Source organism: Stegostoma tigrinum, chromosome 4 (genome assembly GCF_030684315.1).
Source record: "Stegostoma tigrinum isolate sSteTig4 chromosome 4, sSteTig4.hap1, whole genome shotgun sequence".
Classification (NCBI taxonomy): domain Eukaryota; kingdom Metazoa; phylum Chordata; class Chondrichthyes; order Orectolobiformes; family Stegostomatidae; genus Stegostoma; species Stegostoma tigrinum.
In genome coordinates this window covers 17,467,107-17,479,043 of record NC_081357.1, presented here as the reverse complement: position 1 = coordinate 17,479,043, position 11,937 = coordinate 17,467,107, and the positions used below count along the sequence as shown (strand labels likewise).

General features: G+C 45.6%; 1 protein-coding gene across 1 annotated transcript; it reads left to right on the top strand.

Annotated features, from left to right (window-relative positions):
* The first annotated feature begins 10,219 nt into the window (after window positions 1-10,219).
* Window positions 10,220-11,328, top strand: LOC125452360 (nuclear inhibitor of protein phosphatase 1-like). The gene has a single exon (XM_048530636.2). The coding sequence runs from the start codon at window positions 10,643-10,645 to the stop codon at window positions 11,243-11,245; it is 603 nt and encodes a 200-aa protein (XP_048386593.2). The 5' UTR covers window positions 10,220-10,642; the 3' UTR covers window positions 11,246-11,328.
* Window positions 11,329-11,937: the final 609 nt, after the last annotated feature.

Here is an 11,937-nt window from a genome sequence, read left to right as displayed (position 1 = left end):
CATATCTGGAACTGATCTATATCCCGCAGTATCCTTTGACAACCTCTTACACCATTCACATCTCCCTGATCTTCCTGCCATATATAAACTTACGAACCCACCCATATATGTTTTTTCTTTATTCATGCACGGGAAGAAGGCATCACTGGTAAGGCAACATTTATAGCCCATCCCTAATTGCCCAGAGGGCAGTTCAGACACAATCACATTGCTGTGGGTCTGGAGTCACATGAAGACCAGACCAGGTAAGGATGGCAGTTTCGTTCCCTAAAGGACATTAGTGAGCCAGATGGGTTTTTCCAACAATCGCAATGAATTTGTGGTCATCATTAGACTCTGAATTCCAGATATTTTTATTGAATTCAAATTCCACCATCTGCCATGGCGGCATACAAACCAGGGTCCCCAGAACATTATCTGGGTCTCTGGATTAATAGTCGAGCGATAATATCACTAGACCATCGCCTCCTCCAAGTCATTTATGTAAATCACCAACATTGAACTAAATCCACATTTCCCATGTCCATTTTATTCCATAGCCTATAACTTTTCTCACAAGTCTTTCTGCCCTGTATCAGAGACCTTTTGTAAGTCTATGTATACCATAGCAACGGCATTACTCTCATCAAACTTCTCTGTTACCTCTGCAAAAAACCATAGCAAATTAGTTAGATAACAAAGTGTGGAGCTGGATGAACACAGCAGGCCCAGCAGCATCTCAGGAGCACAAAAGCTGACGTTTCGGGTCTAGACCCTTCATCAGAGAGGGGAATGGGGAGAGGGCTCTGGAATAAATAGGGAGAGAGGGGGAGGCGGACCGAAGATGGAGAGAAAAGAAGTTATGTGGAGAGGAGAGTATAGGTGGGGAGGTAGGGAGGGGATAGGTCAGTCCAGGGAAGATGGACAGGTCAAGGAGGTGGGATGAGGTTAGTAGGTAGGAAATGGAGGTGCGGCTTGGGGTGGGAGGAAGGGATGGGTGAGAGAAAGAACAGGTTAGGGAGGCAGAGACAGGCTGGGCTGGTTTTGGGATGCAGTGCGGGGAGGGGACGAACTGGGCTGGTTGTGGGATGCGGTGGGGGAGGGGGAGATTTTGAAACTGGTGAAGTCCACATTGATACCATTAGGCTGCGGGGTTCCCAAGCGGAATATGAGTTGCTGTTCCTGCAACCTTTGGGTGGCATCGTTGTGGCACTGCAGGAGGCCCATGATGGACATGTCGTCTGAGGAATGGGAGGGAGAGTTAAAATGGTTCGCGACTGGGAGGTGCAGTTGTTTATTGCGAACCGAGCGGAGGTGTTCTGCAAAGCAGTCCCCAAGCCTCCGTTTGGTTTCCCCAATGTAGAGGAAGCCACACTGGGTACAATGGATACAGTATACCACATTGGCGGATGTGCAGGTGAACCTCTGCTTAATGTGGAAAGTCATCTTGGGGCCTGGGATAGGGGTGAGGGAGGAGGTGTGGGGGCAAGTGTAGCACTTCCTGCGGTGGCAGGGGAAGGTGCTGGTTGTGGTGGGGTTGGAGGGCCGTGTGGAGCGAACAACCAGTGTGGAGGCCAAACGCCAACTCTCCGAAACCTCCTCCTACCGCCCCCTTGATCATGACCCCACCCCCAAGCACCAAACCATCATCTCCAACACCATTCATGACCTCATCACCTCAGGGGACCTCCCACCCACAGCCTCCAACCTTATCATTCCCCAACCTCGCATAGCCCATTTCTATTACCTTCCCAAAATCCACAAACCTGCCTGCCCTGGTCGACCCATTGTCTCAGCCTGTTCCTGCCCCCCGAGCTCATCTCCACCTATCTGGGCTCCATCTTCTCCCCTTTGGTCCAGGAACTCCCTACCTACGTCTGTGACACCACCCACGCCCTCCACCTCCTCCAGAACGTCCAATTCCCTGGCCCCCAACACCTCATTTTCACCATGGACGTCCAGTCCCTATACACCTGTATTCCGCATGCAGATGGCCTCAAGGCCCTCTGCTTCTCCCTGTCCCGCAGGCCCGACCAGTCCCCCTCCCCCGACAGCCTCATCCGCCTAGCCGAACTCGTCCTCACCCTCAACAACTTCTCTTTCAATTCCTCCCACTTCCAACTGACAAAGGAGGTGGCCATGGGCACCCGCATGGGCCCCAGCTATGCCTGCCTCTTTGTAGGTTTCGTGGAATAGTCCCTCTTCCGCACCTACACAGGCCCCAAACCCCACCTCTTCCCCCGTTACATTGATGACTGTATCGGTGCCGCTTCTTGCTCCCCAGAGGAGCTCGAACAGTTCATCCACTTCACCAACACCTTCCACCCCAACCTCAAGTTCACCTGGGCCATCTCCAACACATCCTCACCTTCCTGGACCTCTCAGTCTCCATCTCAGGCAACCAGCTTGTAACTGATGTCCATTTCAAGCCCACCGACTCCCACAGCTACCTAGAATACACCTCTCCCCACCCACCCTCCTGCAAAAATTCCATCCCCTATTCCCAATTCCTCTGCCTTCGCCGCATTTGCTCCCAGGATGAGGCATTCCACTCCCGCACATCCCAGATGTCCAAGTTCTTCAAGGACCGCAACTTTCCCCCTACAGTGGTCGAGAACGCCCTTGACCACGTCTCCCACATTTCCTGCAACACATCCCTCACACCCCGTCCCCGCCACAACCGCCCAAAGAGGATCCCCCTCATTCTGACACACCACCCCACCAATCTCCGGATACAACGCATCATCCTCCGACACTTCTGCCATCTATAATCCGACCCCACCACCCAAGACATTTTTCCATCCCCACCCCTGTCTGCTTTCCAGAGAGACCACTCTCCCCATGACTCCCTTGTTTGCTCCACACTGCCCTCCAACCCCACCACACCCGGCACCTTCCCCTGCGACCACAGGAAGTGCTACACTTGCCCCCACACCTCCTCCCTCACCCCTATCCCCTATCTCAGCCTCCCTAACCTGTTCTTCCTCTCACCCATCCCTTCCTCCCACCCCAAGCCGCACCTCCACTTCCTACCTACTAACCTCATCCCACCTCCTTGACCTGTCCATCTTCCCTGGACTGACCAATCCCCTCCCTACCTCCCCACCTATACTCTCCTCTCCACCTATCTTCTTTTCTCTCCATCTTCGGTCTGCCTCCCCCTCTCTCCCTATTTATTCCAGAACCCTCACCCCACCCCCCTCTCTGATGAAGGGTCTAGGCCCGAAACGTCAGCTTTTGTGCTCCTGAGATGCTGCTGGGCCTGCTGTGTTCATCCAGCTTCACACTTTATTATCTTGGATTCTTGAGCATCTGCAGTTCCCATTACCTCTGATACATTGCTGGAAAATCTCAGCAGGTCTGGCAGCATCTGTGAAGTGAAAAAAACAGTTAACTTTTTGGGTCCAGTGACCCTTCCTCAGAACCAAAGAAAAGACTTGAATATGTAGTCAAAAAGAGTGCAAGGGCCTCTTGACATCCTGGCTAGTGTTCCTTCTATGTTGTAATCATTCCTTAATTGGCCTACAACTAGATAGAAAATAAGTAGCTTTTTCGTTAATTACCTGTCAAGGAAGGGCTTTTAATAAATTCATTCATGGGATGTTGGTATCGCTGGCTGACCAGCATTTATTGCCCATCCAGTTGTCCTTCAGATGCTGGTGTTGACCTACTTTCTTGAACCACTGCAATTCATGTGCTGGGACCCACAATGCATTCCAGGGCTTTGGCCTGCTGACAGTGAAGGAACAGCAATATATTTCCAAGTCAGGACGGTGGGTGGTATGGAGGGGAACCTGTAGGTGGTGGTGTTGTGATGTGTTTGCCCCTCTTCTCTTTTTATTGGTTGTGAACTTGAAAGGTGTTGTTTAAGGAATCTTGGTGAATTTCTGCATATCTTGTAGATGATACACACTGCTGCTATTGAATATCAGTGGTGGAGGCACTAAGTGGATGTGGGATCAATCAAATGGGCTGTTTAGTTCTGGGTATTGTCAAGCTTCCTGACTGTTGTAAAGCTGCTCTGTTTCAGGAAAGTGTGGAGATTCCATCATACTTCTGACTTGTATCTACTAGATAGTGGGCAGTCTCTGGGGAGTCAGGAGATCATTTAATCATTGCAGGATTTCTAGCTTCTGACTTCTTGTAGCCACACTATTTATATGGCTAGTCAAGTTCAGTTTCTCATTAATGATAAAGGCCAGGAGGTTGGTAGGAGGGATTCAGTGATAGTAATGCCATTAAATGTCGAGGGACAATGGTTAGATTCACTTCTTTCGGAGATGGTCATTGCCTGCCCCTTGTGTGGTATGAATGATATTAGCTACTTTCAACCTTAGAAATTGCCCAGATCATGCTGCATTTGGACATGGACTGCTATATCATCTGAGGCATCATGAATGGTGCTGAATATTATGTGATCGTCAATGAAAATCCTTACTTATTATGTTGGAGGGAAAGTCATTGAAGAAGCAGCTAGACACTACCCTGAGGAACTCCTATTGTGATGCCTTGGAGCTGAAATGACTGAAACCTAAATCCACAATTGTTTTTGTTTGTACTAGTTATGACTCCAACCAGTAGAGAGTTCTCCCCATGATTCTCATTGAGGCAATTAATAGAACTGCTTAAATCCATGGATAAAACATACACTGTTTTTGAGAGCTGTTGAGTCCAGCTGACAGTCATGGCAATGATTTGTTCCAGCCACATTCGCCGACATGATAAGTTATGCAAAATCACCAGATTCACGCAACTAATCTTAGTGCAATTGGGAATTGTAGCAACTTGGGAGACTATTCATGGCATGTGGCGACTCAGCACTTGCCCTAACTGCAGACTTTGCAAGCACTATTTATTTCCTGTATTACACATATACCATTGTAGTAACATGAACACAACCTCCAAGCTGCCACTGCAGTGCAGTACTAATAGGTTGCTGCACTGTCGGAGGTGCAGTCTTTCAGGTTAGACATTACATTGAATGCCTGTCCACCTTCTCAGGTTGATGTAGAAGATTCCACACCCACTATTGCAGCAAAGAATATGGAAGTTTTCCCTGATGTCCTTGCAAATATTTATCTCTCAGTCAACATCACAAAGATTGGATCCATTCCCTATGTCTGGGATCTCTGTAAAGTGTTTTGGGACGTGCAAAGGTTGTGAAATGTAAGGTCATTTATTCTGTGTTTGAGTCAAATTGAGAAAGAAACTTTTAAAAGAGAGCAAAGACAGTTGGGAAAGGGGCAATGTAACAAAGTAAGAGAGAGTACATGAGTGACAGTGTCTCTTTAATTAGTTACATGGCCTGTAATCATGTCACTCTGAGTACTTACATCAGCTGCTCTGAGCACTATTATCAACATGCCGAATCTCCATTAGTATCGCTGCTTCCTGGGAACACTGGATCATTTAAGCTGTTGCTGGGGCTGCAAGGAATCAGCAATAGCAGGTGCAGTGGCTGTTTGAAGAAGCAGATTAGTTAAACCATAAAATGGCATTGACGCGCAAGAAGTTTAGTTTGTAAACAGTTCAAGGGCTGAGCTTTGCTCTTGGGATATGTCCAGTTGTTCAGAGGAAGGTGAGATTGGTAATGGGGTGGGGTGGAGGAGAGCACAGGCGTACTTATAGCTGCAATATTCTTTCTATGAACTACCTGATCTTTTTTTCTCCATCCACCATTGCTTCCCTCTATCGTCAGCCCATCCACCTGTCCAATTGATGACTGTGGTAACTGTGTAGACTTGTTTAATCCTGAATTGAATTTTTCATCCCATCATCGCTATTTCTACCATTGGAGCCTCACTTCCCTTCTTCTCTGCTGCAGCTTATCTGCTGTTTAAACTCTTTTCTGTGCATCTATCAAACGTTCAGTTCATAATTTCAATGCCATCTTCACTGGCCCCTATCTTCTGACTCCACCCAATATTCTGCTGCCAGTCTCTGAACTTCTAGCACCGTGTCCCATTCAGCTTTCCGCTCTACAATGGCTGTCAGCTCAGCAGCACCTTGATTTTAAAATCTTCATCCTTTTGACAAATTCTGTCTCATTTCTCTCACCCCCCATCCCTGTAACATTAGAGATCTCTGCACTCCTGCAATACTGATCATTTTTGCATTCTTAATTATTAACAGCTCCATCCTTGGGTTGATAATCTTTAGCAGTCAAGGCCCTTAACTCTAAGATTTTTAAATATTCATTCATGGGGTTTGGACTTAGCTGGTTTGGTCAATATTTCTTGACAATTCCTCATTGCCCTTGTGAATGTGGTGGTGGTTGTGGATTGTCTGCTTGAATCTGCTGTAGATTTGGTATACGTAGACCCACACACCATTTGGGATGCAGTTGCGGGATTTTGACATAGCAACAGTGAAGAAATGGTGACGTATTTCCAAGTCAGGATGGTAAGTGGCTTGGAGGGGAACTTCCAGGTGGTGATGTTCTCATATATCTGCTGCCCTCCTCCTTCTAGATGGCATTGGCCACGTGTTTGGAAGGTGCTGAATAAGGACGCTTAGTGAGTTGCTGCAGAGCATCTTGTAGAAGGCACACACTGCTGGTACTGAGCGCCAGTGGTGGAGGGAGTAAATGTTTGTGAATTATCTAGCAATTATGTCCTTTTTTAAGGCACTCTTTCTTTAAGGCAGTTTCCCCTTACCAGCCTGTAACATTTTGTATGTTGTTTCTTCTATAACTCTGAAAGGAGGAAGAAATGGGGTAACCTGAAGCTGGCGGGTGCCAGTAGGTAGCTGGTTGTGGATTTTTCTTTGAATTCATTCATGGAACATGATGGTAAGCTGCCTTCTTGAATTGCTGAACTCTGTGTGCTCTAAATAGGCCACAATGCTGTTCAAGAGGGATTTCCAAGATATTGACCCAGCGATACTGAAGGAACGGCGACATATTTCCAAGTCAGGATGGTGGGTGGCTTGGAGGGGAATTTGCAGCTGGTGATGTGTTTGCTGCCCTTGTTCTTTTAGTGGTTGTGAGCTTGCAAGGTGCTGTCTAAGGAGCCTTTAGTGAATTTTGGCAGTGTATTTTGTAGATAGTACATAGAGCTGTTGCTGAGTGTCAATGGTGGAGGAAGAGGATGTTTGAGGATATCATGCCAATCAAGTGGAAAGCTTTCTCCTGGATATTGTTGAATTTGGGAAGGGAAGGTTGTTAATGTTGTGGCAGGAGGCTGCCAAGAACCTTGGAATAGAAAAAAAGGACTTTGAAGTGGCCATTCCTGTTTCCACTCAAATTGTTGGCTTTTCTGAAAACTCTTTCAGTTTTATGTAAAGGTTTCAAAGTAAACAACCTTCCATTGCTACAGGCAGTGCTACTGCAACTCCAAGACGTGCTGCTCCTTGAACAGTGGCAGACTTCCTTTTCACTGGGAAACTATTCCTGCACATATACTAGGCCCTGAAACGGAAAAATGACTATTGCCTGCCCTGTTGAACTAAGGAAGTTATTTCCAACTAACCCTATTCTTAATACAGTGGTACTTTTCAGGGAATCAGGAGAGATTCTTAGGTAGCTGCCCTGAAGCTGGCTATTGTGTTCAGGTATGGATAGGATTACAGAGGTATGCCTCAGAGGAAACAGAAAATGGGGGTCCATGAGAAAAGTGCATTCATTGGTATTGCTTGGGCAAGAGACTACTGCTGCTAGTGGTCTCATGGCCGACTGTTATCTTTTCATTCACACTAATGTTCTGACAAACTTTAAGAATATTACTTCCAAGAGACATCCACCGCATGGAATCATGCCCTTCGGCCCAACTGGCCCATGCTGCCCAGTTTTCATAAACTAAACTTGTCCCATTTTCCTGCATTTAGTCCATATCCTTCCATACTTATTCCATCCAAATACCCGTCCAATGTTTCTTAAATGATGAAATTGTACTCACTTCCACCACCACCTCTGGCAGCCCATTCCAAATACTCACCACCGTCTGTGTGAAAAAATTGCCCTTCTGCACCCTTTTGTATCTCTCCCCTTTCACGTTAAACCAATGCACGCTAGCTTTAGACTCCCCTACCATAGGAAAAAGTCGTCAGCTAGCTACCTTACCTATGGCGAAGGTGTACCTGATGAGGGAGCAGTGCTGTAAAAGCTTGTGATTTCAAATAAACCAGTTGGACTATAACCTGGTGTTGTGTGACTTCTGATGATGAAAGCTAACATGCAAAAGCTTTCTTCACCACCCTGACTACCCGTGACTCTGTTTTGGAGGAGGTATGAATCTCTACCTTTAGATCTCCTTGTTCTATAACACTCCCCCAGGGCCTTACCATTGACTATGTAACCCTGCCCTTATTTGCCTTACCAAAGTGCAACACCTTGCATTTATCTAACTTAAACTCCATATAAATGCAAACAAAATCAATACTTGATCATGTACAAATGTACACATGAATAGGCATGCATGTGCATATGCGTTTAGACCAACATACACATATGTATTATGTACATTATCATTTTTTTAATATCTGTAAATAGACACATACACGCACATCCTGAAATGTTCTGACACACTGAGATATACACATATTCCACTTAGCTGTTTCATTGTAGGAGGCACTGTGGAGAAATGTATTATTTTCCTAAGCTATTTTGGGAGGTTGATTTGTTCCTGGTCTAATGCTCTAATTCAGGCTTTGAGGTAAAGCTGCTACATACGCAGCTTCCCACCTCTCTCTCTGCCGAACCACAGTGTTGCCGGGGAAACAGGGCCATTGGGCTAATGTGACGGTTATCTGCCAGGCTGGGTACATGACGTGTTACATCCAAGCCATTACAGGGAAATGTGAAGCTTGGCAATTAATGTCAGTGCCCTGGAAACCACTTCCGCCCTTTAATTGGCACTCAACTGTACTTTGCTTTCCTGCATATTCTATTCCTGGTGCGCAACTTCACTGCATTTAATCCTCCGTGCTTACACTCAGAGAACAACCAATGCTGTTTATTCCCCCATCTCTTTAATTTCCTCTCAATCCCTCTGCTTCTTAGTTTGAAGGCTTGATTCTTTGCTGAGACTCTGTCCTACGACCCACTGGTGCCCACTGAAGCCTGACCCTAGGTTTTGCAACTAGATATTGGAGCCCACCACAACCCTGTCTGATACTGCTATAAGAAGTGATGGGCTAGGTATATTCTAATTAACCTCATCTTAATGAGCTTCTTCTCAGATAAAACACAAACAATCTCTCATACATTGAACTAATTCTGCATTGCAAGTCATTTTAGAGGTCACAGACAAGAAGAGGTCACAGCTTGCTGTTGTCACAGTCATTACTCACTAACAGTTTGTGGAAATAGATGAGTAATGCATTGGGAATAAGGCCAACTAACAGGCATTATGGGAACACAAAGATAGGCATGTACCGAATGAGAAAATGGATCAAAGGCCATGGCCAGAGCTGGTGTGCAATTGGATGGGACTGCAATGGTTCTCCTCAAGCACATACAGGAATGTGAGTAAAGTCACCATTGTCCTGTGCTGTCATGAGAGAGAGAGAGAGAGAAAGAGGTCATCAGAGGTGAGTTTAACCTAAGGGTCCCCTCAATGCATGGCATGGTGGCTCAGTGGTTAGCACTGCTTCCTCACAGTGCCAGAGAGCTGGGTTCGATTCTGCCCATTGGTGACAGTTTATGTGGAGTTTGCATGTTCTTCCCATGTCTGTGTTTCCTCCAGGTGCTCCAGTTTCCTCCCACAGTCTAAAGATGTGCAGTTTAGGTGGACTGGCCATACTAAATTGCCCATAGTGTCCAGGGATGTGCAGGCTAGGTGGATTAGCTGTAGAAAATGCAGGGTTATGGGGATAGGGTAAGGTGTGTGTATGTGTGTGGGGGGGGGGGGGGGGTGGCGAGGCTCGGTGGGATGCCCTTCGGAAGGTCAGTGCGGACTTGATGGCCCAAATGGCCTGCTTCCTCACCGTAGGGATTCTATAAATTCAGGTGACAGTGAGGTTAAGAAGGAATCATCTTCATGGAAACCTCAGGTGGTGTAGGAATTCGGCTTGGACTGTCGGTGTCATACTACATCACAATCTAGCTGGCCAGTTGACTGAGCTGAAAAAAAAATCCTTGTGTAAGGAACATCTCTTAATGCAATAAGATCATTGATTAACACAATCAAGAATTAACCAGTGACAGGTAAAATGTGTAGATATATCAAGAGGATGCAATTTTATTTTAGCAGATACAGTACCCTGGAGCTCCTCAGGAACTTCAATTTCATTTTGGGCTCAAGCCCGTCTTTGACTATCCAACATGGGCAGGGAAGCCTCCACCAAGACTTCATTTGGATGTTGTGAAAGGAGACAAACTAGTAGAGAAACTCATCATTGATGAGAAAAAATACTACCTCTTTGGAAGAAACCCTGACATTCGTGATTTTACCATTGACCATCAATCATGTTCAAGAGTCCATGCTGCGTTGGTCTATCACAAACATTTAAAAGAGTTTTCATCATTGACTTGAACAGCTCTCACGGTACATATCTGGGGCATCTTCGTTTGGAGCCTCACAAACCACAGCAGGTTCCCATTGATTCCACGTCGTCATTTGGAGCCTCAACATGAGCATATACACTACGTGAAAAACCACAGGCAGCGCCGTCCTCAATCAAGGGTGATGAAATTGCCGTGGAAGATGATGAACTGAAGGGACTCATGGGCTTACCTGAAGAGGAGACGGAGCTCGATAATTTGACAGAATTCAACACAGCTCATAACAAAAGAATATCTACACTAACAATTGAAGAAGGAAATCTGGAAATGCAGAGGCCAAAACGTAAAAGAAAGAGCCACCGTGTATCGTTCAGCGATGATGAGGGGATAATAAATCCAGAGGATGTTGATTCTTCAGTGGGTCGCTTCAGAAATATGATTCAAACAGCAGTGGTGCCACTCAAGAAAAAGAAGACCAAGAGTCCCAGTTCACTAGGTCTGGAAGATGGAATTGCTAGGCGTATGCAGAATTTCCCATTCAACGCTAGTTTATATTGTGGCCTCCCCCCAACTAGTGGTGATTCTTCTTCTCAGCTACATGGTAAAACGATGGGAACTGCAATGCTAGGAGGACTTCCTATGCCATTCCCAAATCCAGCTCTGGAAGTGGACTTGGCACCAGCAGTTGTACCAGCAACTGTGACTATAAACCCTGTTCCCAACACTGGCGTGTTCAATGCAGAATCCATTAATGAGCCGAAGAAAAAGAAATACGCTAAGGAGGCCTGGCCTGGCAAGAAGCCCACTCCATCGTTGCTTATTTGATCATCTGTTTGAGTTTTTTTTCAAGAAAAATAAAGTCGCCTAGGATTTGAGGACCAAGAGGGGCTTTCTTTTAAGTCTGTTAATATGCCTAAAATTTATATGAGCTTTGTACAGATGTTTGTACAGTTGTGAAATAGATTCACAGCCTTTCAACATTTACTGTTACTGCTTTTTACCTGAACCTGTATTTCAGTGTAAATTACGTACAGCATTGCCAGTTGTTGGACTAAAATCACAAACTGTTTTTCTGCCAAGTGTGCTTTGTTTCACTGAGTAGAATTGTACATGAGGGGGCTCTACATTTTTAAATTGGGCTTTTTAGATGAGTAAGGAAAGCAGAGCACTGACATTACCTGTGCACTGTTAATAATTGAAGCAAGTCATTTATTACTGCTTAGACACACCATGAAACTGTAATTTTCACGCTCCCAGGATTTCGTAAAGGAAAATTGCAGCACTTAGCGTATTATACTTGCGTGTGGTAAGTGCAAAAACAAAGTTGTGGCAAGTCAAATTACTTTCTTTTTTATCATTTACTTCAGAGTTAGTGAATAATCTTTAATTGGTTTCCACAAGTACGATTTGGCAAGTTTTGATCATTGCATGACTCAGATATGCTATAAAACTGGTTCGTTACATTATTTTGTAGCCACCAACTTTCACAACATCATTTTTCAAATTACTTTGGAGAA

Bases quoted from the DNA above. Each gene is read 5' to 3' on its own strand.
- LOC125452360 (XM_048530636.2), top strand. From the start codon at position 10,643: ATGGGCTTACCTGAAGAGGAGACGGAGCTCGATAATTTGACAGAATTC.